Source organism: Microtus pennsylvanicus, chromosome X (genome assembly GCF_037038515.1).
Source record: "Microtus pennsylvanicus isolate mMicPen1 chromosome X, mMicPen1.hap1, whole genome shotgun sequence".
NCBI lineage: Eukaryota > Metazoa > Chordata > Mammalia > Rodentia > Cricetidae > Microtus > Microtus pennsylvanicus.
The window spans coordinates 34,705,582-34,725,846 of NC_134601.1; the positions used below are offsets into that span (position 1 = coordinate 34,705,582).

The 20,265-nt window shown below is 37.6% G+C and overlaps 1 protein-coding gene across 1 annotated transcript in view; it reads left to right on the top strand.

The window, feature by feature from the left end:
* Positions 1-16,060, top strand: part of Col4a5 (collagen type IV alpha 5 chain) — a 187,005-nt gene extending 170,945 nt beyond the window's left edge. The window contains exons 42-51 of the mRNA XM_075957560.1: positions 1,101-1,234; positions 2,030-2,102; positions 2,415-2,486; positions 5,934-6,062; positions 6,566-6,664; positions 8,698-8,910; positions 10,202-10,379; positions 12,694-12,808; positions 13,215-13,387; positions 14,863-16,060. Of these exons, the coding sequence (XP_075813675.1) occupies positions 1,101-1,234; positions 2,030-2,102; positions 2,415-2,486; positions 5,934-6,062; positions 6,566-6,664; positions 8,698-8,910; positions 10,202-10,379; positions 12,694-12,808; positions 13,215-13,387; positions 14,863-14,944 (1,268 nt within the window). The 3' untranslated portion in view covers positions 14,945-16,060. The remainder of the gene's footprint in view (positions 1-1,100; positions 1,235-2,029; positions 2,103-2,414; positions 2,487-5,933; positions 6,063-6,565; positions 6,665-8,697; positions 8,911-10,201; positions 10,380-12,693; positions 12,809-13,214; positions 13,388-14,862) is intronic.
* The last annotated feature ends 4,205 nt before the right edge of the window (positions 16,061-20,265 follow it).

Sequence of the window (20,265 nt, forward strand, 5' to 3'; positions counted from 1 at the left end):
GGACAAAAGATAAACATGCTCACTTTGTTAGGGCTTTGTAATTATTTTCTTAAGGAAAGACTAAATAGTCTCAGTCTCAGCTACTAAACACTCTCCAGATGTGTAACATTTATTCCCTACCTTCCTACAAAAGGCTTATGCAGTGATCCAAACACCTGGTTGCTTAACAGAACTGATAGCCTTATTTAGAATGGTACATTAAAAATATAGTGCATTTTTTAAAGATTAGAAAAACATGAAAATATTTTGAAATAAATCTTATACATACTATACTGAAACAATAAATATCTGACATTTAAAACACATTTCATGTGTCAAATGTGTCACTACAATGAGCTTAAAGTTAGTGTGATTAAGTGTCAATTGCTTAAGAAGTCATTTTTCAGGAGCTATATGCTTACCTAGCATACATAAAGCCATATTCTTGATCCACCACACTACAAAATTTTCATAGTAATAAAAGTTGAATGAATATAGCTTCTTATGAATAAAGGAATTGAACTTTTTGTTATACTGAAATCAAACCCAGGACCTAGTCCAATGCTACATCCACATCCCTAAGTAATTTAATTTTCATTGCACAAGAAAAATGGCATGAATTCCTGATCGCTTTCTAGCAGTCATTCTGTAAGTGCTGGTCCTGAGGCCAGCAGCTTCCCCTGCTGCAGGGCATCTGTGAGGACTACAGAAGTATATACTATCATATCCAGAGTTGCTTTAGATCTGAGTTGGTAAAGTATTTGCCTAGTATGCACGAAACCTTCCATTCAATCCCCAGGATGCCACACAGTAGACTTGGTGGTGCATCCCTATAATCCCAGAGCTTGGGAGGTGGAGGCAGACAGATGAGCAGTTCAAGGTCATTCTTGGCTGCATAGTGAGTTTAAGGACAATCTGAGATACCTGAGATGCTGATCCAGAAAAGTATGTAAACTTGAAAAGTCCACAAAACGGCATTAATAATGAAAAGAACCCACGTTTACACTAGGAAATTACTCAGTCTGCATCTCTGTATTTTATCCTGCAAATACAAAGATAACTGATATTTTAAAAGTCTGACATACTGTACTCAAATATGGCCATTTGTTGTGCATTATCAGGTCTACCAGGTCCAGAAGGCCCCCGTGGTCCCCCTGGAAATGGAGCTATTAAAGGAGAGAGGGGAAACCCAGGCCCACCTGGGCAACCCGGCTTACCTGGTTTGAAAGGAGATCAAGGACCACCAGGACTCCCGGTAGGAAATGGGCCTAGGTAGTTGATGAAAGAAGAGTGTGTGAGAGAGCTTTCAAAATGGGAATTCTGAGCTGCAGAATTTTATTAATACTCACTATGGGGCTCACTGGTGAAGTAAAAATAAAAGAGAAGGCAAGGCCCCTAGTCTTCCCACTAAAGTGTCTTTGCTGTTTTTTAGAAAGGGGGTTTTGGTGAAAGCAAACCTGTGAAAAGGAAATTTACATGTACACATCAGTGCATTGCATTTGGATGAATACACCCATAGGGAAGTAATCATGGTGAGTGGGCATAATTTAGATGTTGAAATCAGAATGAGGGTCAGGTTTGAGTTCCACTACATGGTTTTGCTTCTCATCTATGAAAAGAAGAGACACCCCAGTTCTCTCTCTTAGCCTATAAAGAGAATAACATGTACAGTTACTCCTGTGTTTTCTCTCTTGTTTGAATAATCCAGAGAGTCAGAAACTTTTACTCATTTCATTCAAGCAGATTCCTGGTAGACAGCCTATTCTTTCTGGTCTGTCTTCTAACTGTGAAACCCTCCTTATAATAGAAATCCTTATTCTTAACATGTTTCCAGTATCTTATTTTTTCCATACCACCATTCTTCTTCTAGCTACCTAGATTTAAACATTTAAAAGCCACAAAGTAGTAAGAGGCAGAGTTAGAATCTGAATCCTTCAAGTGTAACTGGAAATACAGTTCTCTAAGCCACTGTGCAATATTTGAATCTTCATTCCTCTTCTCTATCCCTTCTTTGTTATTTTTCTAACACCAATGATTGTTACTTATTTAGGGTAATCCTGGCCGGCCAGGTCTCAATGGAATGAAAGGAGATCCTGGTCTCCCTGGTGTTCCAGGATTCCCAGGTATTTGAAAGGATGTTTTAAGGTTTACCTTTATATTTCTAAAGTATTTTTATTTATTCTTGGGACTTTTCATATATTCAATATATTGTTATCATATCCACCCCCATTGCCTTCCTCCAGCTCACCCAAGTTCATGTTCTCTTCTATTGTTACTATTATTATTATTATTATCATTCTTAACAACACATAAGTTCAACTAGTGCTGACTATATTAAGCTCCTTTGGTAAAATCAATTTTTTTCTCATTTTCCTGTGTAAAGGTTGTCTTGTTGCTTTTTCCATCTGATTTTATTTTATGTATTATATTTCAAGGAATGAAAGGGCCCATTGGAATACCAGGCTCAACTGGCCCCGATGGGGAGCCAGGCCTTACCGGGCCTCCAGGTAAGGATTTTTCTTCTCCTAAGGCTGTTTATGCATGTTTCTTAGAAACATGAAAGGCTTTTGAAAGTCCCATTCTGTCTTTCAAAACTATCAACATAATTTCCTAATTTCTTAAACTCTTTAGTTATGTTATATTGATAACCAGCCTATTAAATTTAAGATAGATTCAGTATCAGCAAGAAAGTCTTAAGATTTTATTATTTATGCTAATATTACCATATTCAATTGACCAGATTATAAGCACAAGTTGCTTCTGTACATTTGTATATTTTTAAATTAAAAGTTTTATGCTAATGGAGTTAAAGAGATTTTTTCATAAACCATAAAAGAGGCTATCTGTTGATTGTTTCAGTAACTGTCTTAAACAACAAAGAACTGTACATAATGCAGAATCAGATGGGGCTTGTCAGGGAGTGGGGCTGTCGTCCCTGACAGAGAGGCATGAAAGTTTTATTGTTTTTCACCAACGCTAAGAAATATATTTAGTTTTTAAACATCACTTAGAAATATTCAATTAGTTTTTTCTTTTGAGAGTTTGGACATGTTTTGATCACAATCACTTATTTTCTCCCAATTCATCTTAGACCTAGCCTCTTCTCTACACGCCCAACATTGAAAACAATAAACCACAACAATAACATTTTAAAAGACCAATTTGTGCTGCCCAGATATTCTTGGACATATGGCCTTTCACTGGAACATAGCCAACTTATCTAGTACTACACTCTTCGAGAAAATGTATTTGCTCTCTATCAGTAGCTAACAATGGCCAGTAGTTCCTTAGTAAGGTGGGAACTTGTGCCCAATTCCCCTCTCCATGCCGGGAGTTGGGCTCACAAAGTCTCGTGCATGCCATCCCAACTACTGTGAGTTCATATGTGCAACTTCTCTGTTGTGTTGCCTTGTAATCATCTACCACCGCTAGCTTTTACACTCTTTCTGGGCCTCCTCTTGCACAACGTTGAAAGCACTTCCTGAGTTTTGGAAGTGCAGATGCATTTTGAGTATGGGTGTGTGTGTGTGTGTGTGTGTTTATGACTGAGTGTTCTTCAGTCTCTTATTCTATGTCCCTTCATCAGTTTCAGACCTCTGTATCACTGTGTTGATTAACATCTGCTGCAAATAGAACTTCCTCTGACGAAGGTTGAGAAATTAATTCATCTATGGGTATAATGGTAAATCGTTAGTCGTCAGTTTAATACTATGCCTATTTAGCAGAGTAATAGTAGTATATTCTTGCTTGAAGCCTACGACCTGTCTAACCATAGATTCTTGACCTAATAATGGTGCCAGGTATAGGATTCATCTTGTGAGCAGCACTTGAACTCACTGAGAAAGTGGTTGATTACCCCTATGATGTTTTTGTCACGGTTGCACCAGTACACATGTTTTGCTAGGCTAGTCATTATTGTAGATAATAAGGTTCCTATCTGGGTACGATTTATGATTACTTTTCTCCTCTGATAATGTGCCTAGCCCCATCCAACAGTAGGAAAGCTAGCCAGTAGAGATGAAGCTTCCAGGTCAGTACTAAGCTTGATTTCTGCAAATTCTTTGACTCAAGTCAGTGGTGTCTTCAGCAATGGGGGTCCTACCATCAAATTCCGAGTAACCAAGAGCCAGTAATGTCTGGAGTAGTCTATGGGACCTTACTGCCCAACAATTTCAAAAGAAGTAACTTAGTCCTGGCAGTGGGCTTTTCATTTGTTAGCCTGTAGTATCTTCAGGGATATCATTGCTACCTCTGCAATAGGAGGTTTCCATGTGATATTTTCAAAATTTCTTAATGTTATTTATCCATCCCCATTGTCCCTCCTCCACCCTGCACTCCCTTTCCCCACCCCAACTTAACACTTGACGTTCCTTTATTCCCATTGAACCTTTAATAACAGTGTTTTCTGTCTTTCCTCCTCAGAAATCTTCTCTCCATGCTCCCTTAGTATTTTCTTGACCTCTATGAGTACTTATCTGATGACTCAAAGCTAACATCCACAAATTAGAGAAAACAAGTGATGTTTGCCTTGCTGTTTATTGATTACCTACTTAGAATTATTGTTTCCAGCCTCATGCATTTACCTACAAATTTCATGTTAAAATTTTTCTTAATATTTGAAAAATGTTTCATTGTGTAAATAAATCACATTTTCATTATTATTTCATCAGTTGTTTAATATCTAGGCTGTTTTCATTTTCTGGTTATTGTGAAGAGAGCAGCAATAAACATGGATGAGTAAATATCTCCTTTGCTTATATACTCAAAAGTAATAAAGCTGGATCGTATGTAGATTTATTTCCAGCTTTCTGAAGAACTTTCACACTGATTTCCATAGTGGCTACACAAGGATGTATTCCTACTATCAGGGAACAAATGTTCCTCTTTTTCTCCATCCATGCCACCATTTGTCATTTTTTTTGTTTTGTTATTAGGTTGTTTGTTTGTGTGTACTGTATGTGTGTATGTGTGTTTTGTTTGTATTCTAGACATTATGACTGGGTAAGATGACATCTCAAAGTAATTTTAATTTGCATTTCCCTGATGGATGAAGCATTTTGAAATGATTCTTAGTCACTTGTATCCTGTTCTTAGTGCATATGTGGTTAGGATCGCAAAATCCTGTTGTTAGATTTTTCCTTTAATGAGTATAAAGTTTTACTCCTTATCTCTTCTGATTAGTTTTGGTTTTAAGTCTATTTCATCAGATATTAGAATAGCTACCTTATATTTAATTTTTAAATTCATTTTATTATAATATCTTTTTCCATCCCTAAGATGGTATTTATCGTTGGTCATTATGTATGTTTCTTGAAGGCAACAAAAAAAAGAGAGATCTTGTTTTCTGATGCAATCTGTTAATCTGTGTCACTTTATTAGAGAGTTAAGAACAGTTGGATGGAGTTGGCAAAGATAGATAGAGTTGGCAGCTGGAACTAGGTTTTCTGCCTAGAGATGAGGGGAAGAAGGGTTCTCAGCATGGGAAGATGGAGTTACTGTGTGAGTCTGGAGTTTTCCTCCTGGTGAGGACTCCTGGAACGTATCAGAGGGCTGACATGGATAGTTTTGATTTTCTTGATGAAGTAATTGCAGTTTCCCCAAATAAACTTCTGTTTGATGTGGCAGTTGTTACAGCAGTTAAATACTTTTCTCTTGTTTGTTTGTCATAAAAATATATCTGGTGAGGGCTGGAGAGATGGCTCAGAGGTTAAGAACACTGCCTGATCTTCCAAAGGCCCTGAGTTCAATTCCCAGCACCCACATGTTGGCTCACAACGATCTATAATGAGATCTGTACCCTCTTCTGGCCTGCAGTCATACATACAGGCAGAACACTGTATACACAATAAACAAATAGTTTAAAAAATATATCTGCTGACCATAGACCAATTTGGCATCTGTTTCTTCTGACATTTCTCTTCACCATCTTCACATTTGTATGCTTTGCTTCTCAGGTCCTCCCGGGTTACCTGGTCCTTCAGGACAGAGCATTATAATCAAAGGAGATGCTGGTCCTCCAGGGGTTCCTGGCCAACCTGGATTAAAAGGTCCACCAGGATTTCCAGGCCCTCCAGGCTTACCAGGTACCTTTGTGGATCATTGTTTCAGGCCTTAATTTGTTCCTTACATGTCAAGAGTTTTTCTCTGACAATAATAGTCTCAGCTATGAATAGAATGCCAGTCCACCACAGGTCCCACCTCCACGTTTCTTGTAAATCTTCAAATCTCAAACTGGGCGGTGGTGGCGCACACCTTTAATACTAGTACTCGATAGACAGAGGCAAGTAGATCTCTGAATTCGAGATCAGCCTGGTCTACAAGAGCTAGTTCCAGAACAGGCTCCAAAGCTACCAAGAAACTCTGTCTCGAAAAACGAAAGAAAGAAAAAAAAGAGAGAAAGGAAGGAAGGAAGGAAGGAAGAAAGAAAGAAAGAAAGAAAGAAAGAAAGAAAGAAAGAAAGAAAGAAAGAAATGTTAAAATCTCATGCACAACCACCCTTTAGGTTCAACCATATTTCTTTGAACTCCTCTGAGTATGATAATTGAAATGACTCGACTGTGTTAAAATCCATTTTTTCCCCCTGTAGGTCCAATTGGCCCTCCAGGAGATCCAGGGCGCAATGGGCTCCCAGGCTTTGACGGTGCAGGAGGGCGCAAAGGAGACCCAGGTCTGCCTGGACAGCCAGGTAAAATGACTGAAATAGTGCTGCTGCTTGTAACGTTTGTGTTTTCAAGGGCTCTGGATGTGAGCCTGTATTTGTAGCTGTGGTAACTTCTTAATGAAAGAGCATGACTAACTGTCACATCCAGAGCTAGGGCAAAATAGGAAGGCACAACCAAGGAGCTATGCTATACCAGACAAACATAAACATGTTACTTGGATTTTGCTTGTATATAAAGCACTAGAAATCCAAAATATCCTTCCAAGTACCCCAAATAATTACTAGTTGAACTATTTTTATTTTATTTTTATTGTAGCAGGTGTTTAAACCCAGGGCTTGAGTGTGCTGGGCAGGTTACTATTAAGACACATCTCCAGCTCTACTCAACTAACTTTCAGTGTGTTTATTTAAATCCCACAACTCCCTTATAACAACTTTTAAATCTTTCTTCATTTCCTAATATTAAAGAAGATAATTTCCCATAAAATGCAATAAATATAGGTTAAAATTCTTAAATGATAACCATAGAACTTTGAAGATCATGGTGAAATCTCATGCTGCGAAGATTGTTTAAGACAGTGATTAGTAGGTTCTCTTTACAATATTAATTTGGAGCAGGACAGTGGTGGCCCACACCTTTAATCCTAGCACTCAGGAGGCAAAGGGATCTCTGAATTTGAGGGCAGCCAGATCTAAAAAGCGAGTTCCAGGACAGCCAGAGCTGCACATAGAAATCCTGTCTTGAAACAAACAAACATAAAACAATATTGACCTTTATATCTACTAAGTTTATTTCATTGTTTTGTTTTTTGCTTCAATATATCACTATGCAATAATGATTGGCTCAGGCTTCATAATGTAGTCTGGGCTGGCCTAAAATTCATAACAATCTTCTTCCTTCAGCCTCCTAAGTGCTGAGACTCATCTTCCTAAATTCTTATCTGACATCAACCTAGTTCTAAAAAGTATTTGATTATGCTTGTAAAAGAAAATATACTATTATGATTGCTAAAATAAAAAAATAGAAGCTGAGTGGTCTTGGCAAACACCTTTAATCCCAACACTAGGGATGCAAAGAAGGAAGATCTCTGTGAGTTCGAGGCTAGCCTGGTCTACAGAGTGAGAGCTCCAGTCAGAGCTACACAGAGAAACCCTGTCTCTAAAACAAAACAAAACAAAGCAACAATAACAAAAAATTAGGAAGATTATAACTGAATAGATTGTTAACATGTTAATAACCTTAGGCTTTATATGTGTGTGTGTGTGTGTGTGTGTGTGTGTGTGTGTATAAAACAAGATAATATAAACATAAAGAATGTGTGTTGGAAAAATGTATCATTGATGACAATACAAAGTAGTGATTCATGTGGGCCTTCCTAGAGCCAACACTGTCAATTTAGTAACTTTGTTTTTCCAGAGAATGAACAAATTAGTGATGTCTTTATCACAGGTATGAAGTGTCCTAAAGGCAAAGCTCAGCACAAACTGTGGTTAAAGACCTTGTTATAAGAATTTTTAAATAAGCTCATGCAAAGGAGATCTAGTGGTATATTAAAATGGTGCATTTTGGAGGCTTCTTAAGTGTGTGTTACCTATGTTGTAAGCAAGTATCCTTCAGAACAGTTCTCCAGAGTAGTGAAAGGAAAGGGTTTCAGCACTGAAGCTGGAAGAACTGCAGAAACCATACCTTTCTTTTCCTGTTAATGAACAAAACAGCTGGCTGAAATTTGGTTGTAAGAGTCAAATTCCTTTAGTATAGCAAGAGAATAGATAACATACTGACTTTCAATAGGCCTCACTTCGTCCCACCAAAAACTCTATTCTTCTAGGATTTTAGGTCTCAATGTCTTTAGCCAATACCAGGAGGAAATAAACACAATCACTTTGAGGGCAAAGGAAATAATCTCATTTGTCTCTCTGGCCGTTATATCTGAAAATACTTTTATAGACACCCTATAAATATTGAATAAATTAACTACTCAAATTAAGTCATTATACTTTGTTTATAGCCACAATAGTGGTTTAAAGCTTACTTAATCTTGATTTCATAAAATTAGGTATGCGTGGATTGGATGGTCCCCCAGGACCAGATGGATTGCAAGGACCTCCAGGTCCCCCTGGAACCACCTCAGTTGCCCATGGATTCCTCATCACACGCCACAGCCAGACAACAGATGCCCCACAATGTCCACAGGGAACAGTGCATATCTATGATGGCTTTTCTCTCCTGTATGTACAAGGAAATAAAAGAGCCCACGGTCAAGACTTGGGTAAGATAGTTGGCATCAAATTTCTCTCTATGCATTTTGTGTTTATTTTAAAAATCCTCTTGGGGCCTAGAGTGACCTTAGACAAAGTACATACCTCTTTTCTTTGGGTTCTTCAAATTGAAGATAATATCAAGGCCAACTAACTACAGTCACTATAGATTTTAAATGAATAGTTTTAAGTTCAAATAAAAATATTAAAGTAATTGTAGCTAGTACATGCTACTATTTTTGGCTTAAAACAAGATGACTTCAAAGGGACCATGTTTCCTTTTATTTAGCTTAGTAAGGGAATATTTGTTCTGGGCTCTCTACAGTAGAGCAGCTGTTTGATTACATAGCCAGGTCTACAGAGTGAGTTCTATGACAGCCAGGGCTACACAGAGAAACCCTTTTTCAAAAACCAAAAAGTGGGGAGGGAACAAAGGATTTATTTTCTCTCATAGTGCAATATTATTCTGTGGTCAGCTAGTGCCACTGTCTCCTGACCTTAATGATGCAAAACATTATGGTGGAAGGGCATTGAAGAGCAGATATACTCGTTTCATGATGACTAGGAAGTAGGGAAATGAAAGTGGGCTTTCTTCTTTCTTTCTTTTTCCTCTTCTTTATGCCAAGTCTATTGGATGGTATGATCCATATTCAAGATGGGCTCTCCTTTATCAGGAAACAAACACACCTAGAGGTGTGCTTTGCTAACTCTGTAGGTGTGAGGGATGTCTCAGTGCACTGGAGTTGAGAATCTAGATTAAATATCAATTTAACCTTGACTTTCCTTTTCTTTGTTCTTCTTGCAATTTTTCCTTCTTCTTTCACGTTTGTTTAACTTTCAGTTTATCTCTAAACCTGTCTGTAATTGGTCAGCATTATTATTAATATTATTAATACACTTGAAGAAATTCCTAGCCCACACAAGATGCACACTGAACACATCTTAGAAAAAAGGGGCAACATGGATATTGACAGATTCTGCAAAGATTTAGTATGTCTCTTTTATGTGTCCTCAAAAAACGTATAGAAGTTCTTCAGTAGACACCATTGTTTGTAGGATCCATAACGAACTTAAAAACAATACTGGGAATATGTAATTATCTATAACAATGAAATCTGCATTCATTGTAAAATACATCTTGATTTTATAAATGACAAAATGAGTGAAAGCTGGGATTTCAAAAACCTGTGTTTTTTAATCTAAGAAATGTGCACAATTTCTTTATAAAACATTGTTTTTATGATTTCAGGAGAAAGTAAACATAATGTATTCCTTCATCTTTTTCTTTTCAATTCTTCCTAGGAACCGCTGGCAGCTGCCTTCGTCGATTCAGTACCATGCCTTTCATGTTCTGCAACATTAACAATGTTTGTAACTTTGCTTCAAGAAATGACTATTCTTACTGGCTTTCCACCCCAGAGCCCATGCCAATGAGCATGGAACCCCTGAAGGGTCAGAGCATCCAGCCATTCATTAGTCGGTAAGACAGTGATTTAGCTTTTACTTTTACCAATCTCAGCTTAGTTTAACTTGTAAGAAATCAGTCTAAAATGGATAATCAGTGTTATTCAACCCAAGTTATATATACAAGAGTGATTTTTAATATCAACCCCATATTTGGTTTGAACTGTGTTTGTTGGAGATCAACTTTTGATCAGGTCCTATGACAAGCATTTTAATATAAAGAGAACTCAGTCTAGTCACTAGGCAATATACTTGTATATATTTGTGCTAATTTGTACTAATGTGGTATGTATCCAGCTTAGGCTAAGTGCTACAAAAGATCAAATAAAACATTTGACAAAAGTATGGAGGAAAGGATGTTTAATTCTAACTGGCGACACCTGAGGATCTCAAAGAAATATATTTTGTACTGCTCTGTCTTTGATAGATTGGAAAACAACTAGCTAAACATGTAATTTTTTTTTAAATCAAAGAGCCTTTATTCAAGCTTAAGCTTGGACCCTCTGTTTGTCTGACGCAGTGGTTGAGAGCAGAGTGCCCAACGCAGTTGGGATAGGGTTGTTTGTTTGTTTATCATAGTAGAGGTGGGGGTGAGGGCATTTCCAGGGTTCAGAACCCTGATTGGCTGACATTTGTCTAGGGGCCTTGGTAAAAGAGGAATAGATGAGTCCTGGGCTCAGGGAGATCTGGTGATCGTATCTAATCCTGTCTATGGTTGGGTTGTCAGGTACTTGTCTTTAGATGCTGGCCCTCCCTGGGTGGTGTCAGCTTATGGCTTTTCCTGGAATCTGGTGCGGCCTCCCATGGCAGCTGTGTGGTCTGGGCCCCATGTGTGGCCAAGCTGTAGACATGGCTCAGAGGTTGAGAGCTACACATATAATTATAAGGAAAGTTGTAGTAAGGAAAAAAATGAGAATGGAAAATGGACAAAGGTCTTGAGAATGTAAAGTTTCCATAGGGAGAAAGATTAGAAAACTATCTTGAGCACAGATAGTAGAATGCTTTAACTGCTGAATTATAGCTTGGAATTTATTTGGTATATTATAATGAGCAGCACTATCACCCCTCAAACAATTATTTGAGATAAAGTTTACAGAAGATTAAAGTACTATCAATGTACTTGAATTGCGTAGGGATAGTCCTTGGCTAGAGTTCTGTTACATTGAATATTATTGATGTGGTCCTGATGTGACTGGATTATATCTCACAGTGGAAAATATACACCACATTATTAGGATAAACAGAAATCGGGAGTTGAAGTAATAGATGAGATTTGGCATTCCCTCAAAGTAACTGTTAGAGGCTGTTCCCATTAGCAGAGATTTCCTGTTTTGTTTTGTTTTTCACTTTGGAGCAGTCACTTAAAGCAATCTCTTGAGAATACTGGATAGTGCTACTGATATTGTGATCATGATACAGGGTTCTAGTAACCTGAAGGGATGGCTAACTACTAAGTCTAATTTCTTTGACACTGAATACAATGATGTTACCTATTTTGTCTTTATTAGCAGTTTCATGATTCCCTTGGTAATATAGTTACCTAAATCCATGTGTGTTGCGGGGTGGAGGAGCATAGCAATGCATGGAAGTGTTTAGGGGAGAATTCTTTTTTTTCAGTCTCAACTTTATGGACTAAAAGTTTCCATAATATATTATGTATTATCCAGATAAATTTTGCTAAATTAACCTCCATCATATTTCAAGATGTTCCTTCATGCTCTTTATTAAAATTTTGATATATGAGCAATATTTATTCTGTGGCTCTTTTTACTCATGTTATACTTTCAACCACATCTCATCTGCTGCCTGGACACCTCCCCAGCCTTTCTGGGTCAGTTGCCTTTACCCAAATGTGGCCAAAAGACTAATGAATGTCCTTTGGAGGAAGAATACTGGGTGGAGACTGAGAAAATATCTGATTCTTGTCTTCCAGCTTAACAGACATTGTTCTTACCACAGTCATACATTATTAAGTGTCTACCTCCAGTTGGGCACTTTGACTGCAAGTATGTAGAGCTCAGTAAGCCAAACTTCTACGGCAATTACACCACTGGCTACAGCAAGTCTGATGCAAATTTATGTCACAATGGAAAATGAAAATGCAGTAGCTGTAATACTACAATGTCTCGAAAAAAAAGCCTTGTAGTTTCTGCTTATAAATGTATTATGCATGTGGGAAGAGAGTTTTTATGCAAAAATGATCTTCAAAATGCATTTTTCTCCTCTTCTGATCATTGAGGACATGGTCAAGGGCCTCAGAAGGCATCTCTGAAGAATGATTATTGTTTCCTTCATACTCACTCATGTTCTCTCTCCCTTTCCTGTACCAGATGTGCAGTGTGTGAGGCACCAGCTGTGGTGATCGCAGTTCACAGCCAGACTATTCAAATTCCACATTGTCCTCAGGGGTGGGACTCTCTGTGGATTGGTTATTCCTTCATGATGGTATGGAACACTCATCCTTGCTTTTCTCATCACAGTTGACCCTCCATCATATGTCCATTTCTCCCAACTTGAAGACAGCTCAGTTATCTGTGTAGTAATAAGTTTGAATACCAAATAGCTTCTGTCCAAGCACTGTGTTCTCCCTCCCACATTTTCTATAATACATCTTTATATACTATAGACTTATATATATAAGTATATATATAATATTATAGTATAATACGTGAATTATATATTTATGCCCATTGCTTTTGTTGATTGCTCTTGATGTGGATACTGTTCTCTTACCTTTAGTCCTAGTTTTCTTTATTGTGTTCTAACTTGTGACCATGTTAGGTATTTATATTGAATAATCACTAAAGCATTATAGTACATAGGTGTTATAGAACATGTTCTTTTGTTTTAGCATACAAGTGCAGGAGCAGAAGGCTCAGGCCAAGCCTTAGCCTCTCCTGGTTCCTGTTTGGAGGAATTTCGTTCGGCTCCTTTCATCGAATGTCATGGGCGGGGGACATGCAACTACTATGCCAATTCCTATAGCTTTTGGCTGGCCACTGTTGATATGTCAGACATGTTCAGGTAAGTCACTTATGGCTTTAGTTCAGACCTAGAACCTTCTTCATAGATACTAGTGAAGAGAGATTTTATTAATGGGTGGTATATCTCCTGTGAATTTGAGGAATTTGTTGGACTGAGTTATTTAGTATTAGCTTGTTCTCCATATCTACCTAACTTATCATATAGAAACTAATGTTACTAATGGCAGGTCAGTATGGTTACAGGTAGCTTAGCATTAACCTTTCAATAACAAAATATCAGGACTTGGTCTACTAAAATGGGATCATTTCAAAAACCGAAGCTAGTCTATCCCAATTTCACAATTCTTTTCTAAGAATGTTTTCAGGGACGTCATCCCAAGTCTTTGATGGAATAAAATAGCACATAATGCTTATATTTCTGACTACCTCAATTTTTTGAAGTTTGTCTTTATTTTTATGTATTGCCTCCTTCTTGATATTTTTCATATGATCCTCATCTTGTATTGCACATCAATTGCCTAAACTTTTCTCATTTTATGAATATTAGGAAAGCTATCACAAAAACAGCAGCAGAGAAACAAATATATGAAGATGACAGTAGTGGGGAAAGCAGTCACAGAGATACATGTGAAGATATAGAAAATGAGGTATAGATAGATATACAGCGGAGTTTTATTCTGCCATGCAAAATTACATTATGTATGAAGCCAAAATCCATGATATTCAAAATAAACTAAACTTAGACAAATATCCATATTTTCTCTCTCATTGCTGAATCTAAGATTTTACACACATACACACATACACATGCACACACACAAATGAAATTAATTAGAAACAAGTTTGTCTAGGGAAAGAAAAAACACTATGGAATATACAGAGAAAGGTATAGGTGTGAACATATATGATAAACATGAATGAAAATCTCTTTATAGAACTTATCACTATATACAGTGAATATACATCAATAAATTTTTTTGAATACTTGTGATCAGTAATGGCTATGAATTCATAAAATCAATGTATTAGTAAACTATTAAGGTCCAGCAAGATAACTCAGCATGTTAAGAAACTTGCCACCTAGCCTGATGGCTTAAGTTATGTCCCTAGGACCCACACAGTAGAAGGCGGGGACGAGCTTTACAACTTGTCCTGACATTTACATTCATGCTGTAGAAGGTATACTTGTACACGTACACACATACACACACACACACACACACACAGAGAGAGAGAGAAAGAGAGAGACAGAGACAGAGACAGAGACAGAGAGAGAGAGAGAGAGAGAGAGAGAGAGAGGATAGATAGATAGATAGTTAGATAGATGATTAATAGATAGATAGACTGTTTTAAAAGTAAAATAAATCATTAAGCATTAAGTCTCTGGGAAAGCTGCTTACCCAAAAGAGAATGTCTGTATGTGAATGCATGCCTATAATAGAATGTAATAGCAGAAGTATATAGAACGTGAATCAATAAAGCAAAGCTGATTGTCTCATTTTTTTTCTTTCCTAGTAAACCTCAGTCAGAGACACTGAAAGCAGGAGACTTGAGGACACGGATTAGCCGATGTCAAGTATGCATGAAGAGGACATAACATTTTGAAGAATTCCTTGTGTTTTTAATGTGATTATATAATTATTATATGTGATTCCCAGGATGCAATGTCTCACTTACTCTCCCCCAAACTTCATTACTGCTGCCACCAATGGTGCTAATACACTCTAGGACAAAGCATGCTGACAAGTCACCAAGGAGATGCAGATGTACCTCAGCAATGTGCCAGAGCAAGGCCTTACTTCTTACGAAAGAAATGGGAAAGGGACTATACTTTTGGGGTCCAGAATAACATTTTTCAAGGAGTATAAGATGAAGAAGTTTATATACTTTGCCCTGTTGCTAAAACGGCACATTAAAAATTCGATGAAGGGAAGAATCATACCGAGTGAAATGAAAGACTGCTGTTTGGGGAACAATTCCTTTTTTCATGGTGCTACTAATCCTACTGTACCCCAGGTTTTTAATAGAAAGGTGTTAATCTTATTTTGCTCTGTAAGTAAAGAATGTGTATATTCTGTAAACAGCCTCAGCTCAAAACGTCGAGTCATTTAGATGTGATCTGGTAGAAACCCTTCTTTACTGAAAATGTATGAAAGCCTACACTGTAGACAGCAAGGTTTTACATGGGAGAGAATTTATCCTTTCATTGACTTACTACTGAAAGCAAATGAATTGGGATGTTTATCCCTTAAGTTACTAATTGACTTTAAAAAATAGATCATTTAAGTGATTTTGATCAGAATTTTAATGGTTTATGCTGCTTATCAAGTTATCATAGCTAAAGGAGCAATCCTTTTTATATATTTTCCAAGATACTCATGATCAGGTGCCCCGTCTGCATATATTTATATCTTGTTTTTGCTTGCTCCCAACAGTTTTGAGGAACAAAATTTGTCCAAATAATTAAGGATTCCTATTATCCTGGTGCTTCTCATGTAAGAATTATTCTCCTTTGGGCTCACTTGTGTAAGAAGACAGTATTTGGTTAGTCTTCTCTTTTCAATTACAGAAAGCCAACGGACTTTAAAAAGCTTCTTATTTTAAACATTTTATTATGAATAGTCATAGAATACCTTATTTCTTTAACTGTCATCTTCTCACTGAATGTTTTTTAATTCACCAGTATCAACTTAATTAAAGTTCTATATTGTAATTATGGCTCATTGTCTCTCTGTTTGGCTTAAGTGCTACTTCAAATGTTTCTTCCTCAGGCAATTTGTTCCTGTGTCTTTGATCATTATGATCGCTCGCAGAAAACATATAGCAATGGAAACTTTTCCCATGAATAAATATAAACTACTGGAAGGTGCTTTGGTAATACAAAATTTCTTGACAATGTGGTATTGATAGACAGTAAAGAACAAGTTTCTCTTTACAGAATAATTCATCAATAATGCTTAAAACAGATTAGTAAATTAATATTTCTAATAATTAAGAACGAGCCACATGTAGCTCTCTAAAACAACCCAGGGCCTTTTAAAGATAAAAGGACTTTTAAAGCCTTTATAATAAAGTTTGTATGACAGCTAAAAATGCAGTAACCAAAACAATTTTTAAAATTTTAGATTCCAATATGAACCTATGAGCAATCTGAAGCTTAGAATGTATGGTGGCAAATTGTAGAATCTAAGCAATAATAATTATTTTAGCATTTATTTTTTCATGTAGACCAATCTATGAAAACACTACCGAGTAATTCTAACCGAACCCCTATGTCCATTCCACAGTTCATTTTCGATGTGGCATACATCTGAGTGTTGTTCCTTGATTTACAAGAGCAGATGTGGATTTTTGAGTCCTCGCTCATGTATGTCTGATTGAAATTTCACTTTGAGAAAAAGCCTTTAACTTTTAGATTGTTGCATGTGCAGATAATATTGTGTTTCTTAAAGCCTCTACCTCTCTGCAGGCCTGTTGTATTGTTTGAGGACACAAACTCAACCCAGTAAAGCCCTTTGATGTTGTTGATCCTCCCCTGACACTGATTATTCAAAAACTGTTAAGAATCTAGCTATTCTAGGAATTCCCCTTGATGAGCGTTACAGTCATTCATGGCTTTCCCACATGGGCCAACAGTGGATCAGTTGTTCTGCTAAAGCAGCTTATTTTACTATGAAACATGTTTATGCACCAAATGTGGTTTGACCAGTTAATAAATTTATTTCATTATTCACATATTACATAAGGAGCAACTCCAACTATTCTAGTGCTAGATGGAAGACTTGTTCCAAGGATACCTCTAACTTTCAGAAAACTTGATAGATACGGAGACAGACAGACCTCAAACCAACAAACCCCACAAAAATATTATACTTAAAGCAACAATGGTTTTTGATTTTTAAATACCTATTATAAGTGTGTCTTCCTTTCTTAAGTTGGCTTGGTCTACCATCTTGATGTAGTACTCATTGCTTCCAACAGAGGTTTTATTGGACAGTTTGTGCTTCCATAGTGTTTTTTCCTTCCAGTGAAATTTGATAACCACTTTCCTATTCTTAAGGTGCCAATGAGGTTCTTTGCTTCAATTAGCGTGGTTAATTGAAAACTCACTGACCACTGTGAGCCATTACCAGTTTATACAGAAGTTAACACAAGATGGCAGTGTTGCCTATAAAAAAATGTACCAGCATGTGCAAATGGATGGATCTAGAAAAAAACATAGAGTGAGGTAACTCGTAACTCAAACCCAGAAAGACAATTATCACATGTGCTCACTCATAGGTAGTTTTTAAACATAAAACAAAGAAAACTAGCCTACAAACCACAATCCCAGAGAACCTAGACAATAATGAGGACCGTAAGAGAGACATACATGGATCTAATCTACATAGAAGTAGAAAAAGACAAGATCTCCTGAGTAAATTGGGAGCATGGAGGTCATAGAGGAGTGTGGGGGTCACAGGAGTTGGTAGAAGGGGAAAGGGGAGGAAATGAGGGGAACTGAGAAAAATGTATCGCTCAATAAAAACAATAAAAAAAGATTTGTTGAGCCTGTTGTTGAAGGTGACAATGAGTTTGTATAAACTCTTAGCCTGTGTTTTAGGTGTCACGTGTTACTTCATTGCCATAAAAATCAGTATCTGCATCCAGACTGAAAAGACATCTTCAATGTCAAAGTTTCCATACTTAGCTTAATTAGGAGTTGGCTCTGAAAACACTTCCTTAGCCTCTCAACACACAAGTAAAGAAACCACTATTGTTTGGCCAAGACTTCAGTTGGCTTTAGTGAGCATAGAATCTCTTTTCTCAGGCTAGCCTACTTAGCCATGTTCACCCCTAAGCAACTTTGAAATAAACTGAACAGTATTTAAAAATTAAATACCATTGTTGTTTTAAGTGTAATTTTTGTGGGGATTGTTTGCTTGTTTGTTTTGAAGGTTGCTGCGATGAGAATAACTCATACGTTGATACAGTGAAGGACCTGAACCCAGCCTGTCCTCCAAAGTGTATGCTAACAAGCAATCATTGGATCCTTATTAGCCCTACTATACCACAACAAACAGTTATCCAGTATACACTCAACCAGATGATGTATAGCCACCATGATGTCTGATAGGCAGAAAAGACATGCTATTATGTCTTGAATTACAACTCTTCCCGACTCTAGTACAAATCTCGGGTATTTGCCTACAGTAGATATTCAAAAGAAGCTTGTTTGCCAGCCTCTTCCTCAATGCAAGAACAGACCCAAATCCCATTTGGATAACTGTAGTTCTCTATGTTTCTGAGAAGACAGCTTGCCAAACACCTGAACCTACAGGAAAGTAAGTAGCTGCTTATGCTACTTATGCCTGTTATCATTATTCTCCACATCAGATTCGCATTACATTCTTCACCCTGCTGTTTGCACATAGAGGATTCCCAGGCCCTCTGGCTTCTGGGCTCAATCAGCAGGATACTCAAGCAGGATAGCTGGGGGGGGGGGGGCTGTGAATGACACTAGTAGGATTAGGGTTATTTATTTTCACAGCTCCCTCTCTGTGGGATCACTTCAGGTTGTTTTGTGGTCCTCAATGGAATGCCCTTATTCCTCTTGGGGAAATTCTAATAATCCCTTGTGGCCTAGGTGTGGCTACAAGTTAGCTCTTAATAGATATAGATTCACTAATTATGGTATTTTGCTGATTAAACGCTTGTCTAATTATTGTAAGTATGTTGTCTCAGTGCTACTGATAATGTGATTAATACAGCATTGTTTCTAGTTCCCAAAGTGTAGCGGTGGTACCTATTGATGGTAAACTGGGGCTAATTTATAAAGCAGCTATGCATATGCAAATGTTTGATTTCCAGTTGAAAGGAAAGACAGCTCACTACCAAGTTTAAAACCTGGCTTAGTACTCTGTATTGGAAGTTTTGTTCCACATTTCTGAAAGAGTAGCCAGTGCTCTTAACCTCTGAGCCATCTCTCCAGCCCTCCCAGGCATTTTATAGAAATACTATCAGACACCATATGATCTTTTAACTGTGTCTTTCACAGTTTTATCACATGCTCCAAACTTGCATCAATGTTATACCATGTGCTAATAGTTCAATTCTTTGATTTTTTTAAAATTGAGATGATATATATATATATAACTAAGTATTTTATTTCATTTTTTAATTTATTTATTTATTAAAGATTTCTGCCTCCTTCCCGCCACCGCCTCCCATTTCCCTCCCCCTCCCCCGATCAAGTCCCCCTCCCTCATCAGCCCAAAGAGCAATCAGGGTTCCCTGCCCTGTGGGAAGTCCAAGGACCGCCCACCTCCATCCAGGTCTAGTAAGGTGAGCATCCAAACTGCCTAGGCTCCCACAAAGCCAGTACGTTCAGTAGGATCAAAAACCCATTGCCATTGTTCTTGAGTTCTCAGTAGTCCTCATTGTCCGCTATGTTCAGCGAGTCCGGTTTTATCCCATGCTTTTTCAGACCCGGGCCAGCTGGCCTTGTAAGCCAGACCCAAAAAGAGGATCATGGGATGTACTCACTCATATTTGGTTTCTAGCCATAAAAAAAGGACATTGAGCCTATAATTCGTAATCCTAGAGAAGCTAAATAAGAAGGTGAAGCCAAAGAAAAACATATAGGCATCCTCCTGAATATTAACCTTCACCAGGCGGTGAAAGGAGACAGAGACAGAGTCCCACATTGGAACACTGGACTGAAATCCCAAGGTCCAAATCAGGAGCAGAAGGAGAGAGCACGAGCAAGGAACTCAGGACTGCGAGGGGTGCACCCACACACTGAGACAATGGGGATGTTCTATCGGGAACTCACCAAAACTAAGTATTTTAACGCAAATAGTCTAAGCAGTGTTTACAACATTCACAGTGTTTCTTAACCACCATCTCTAGCTACTTGCAAAACATATTCCTCACTCC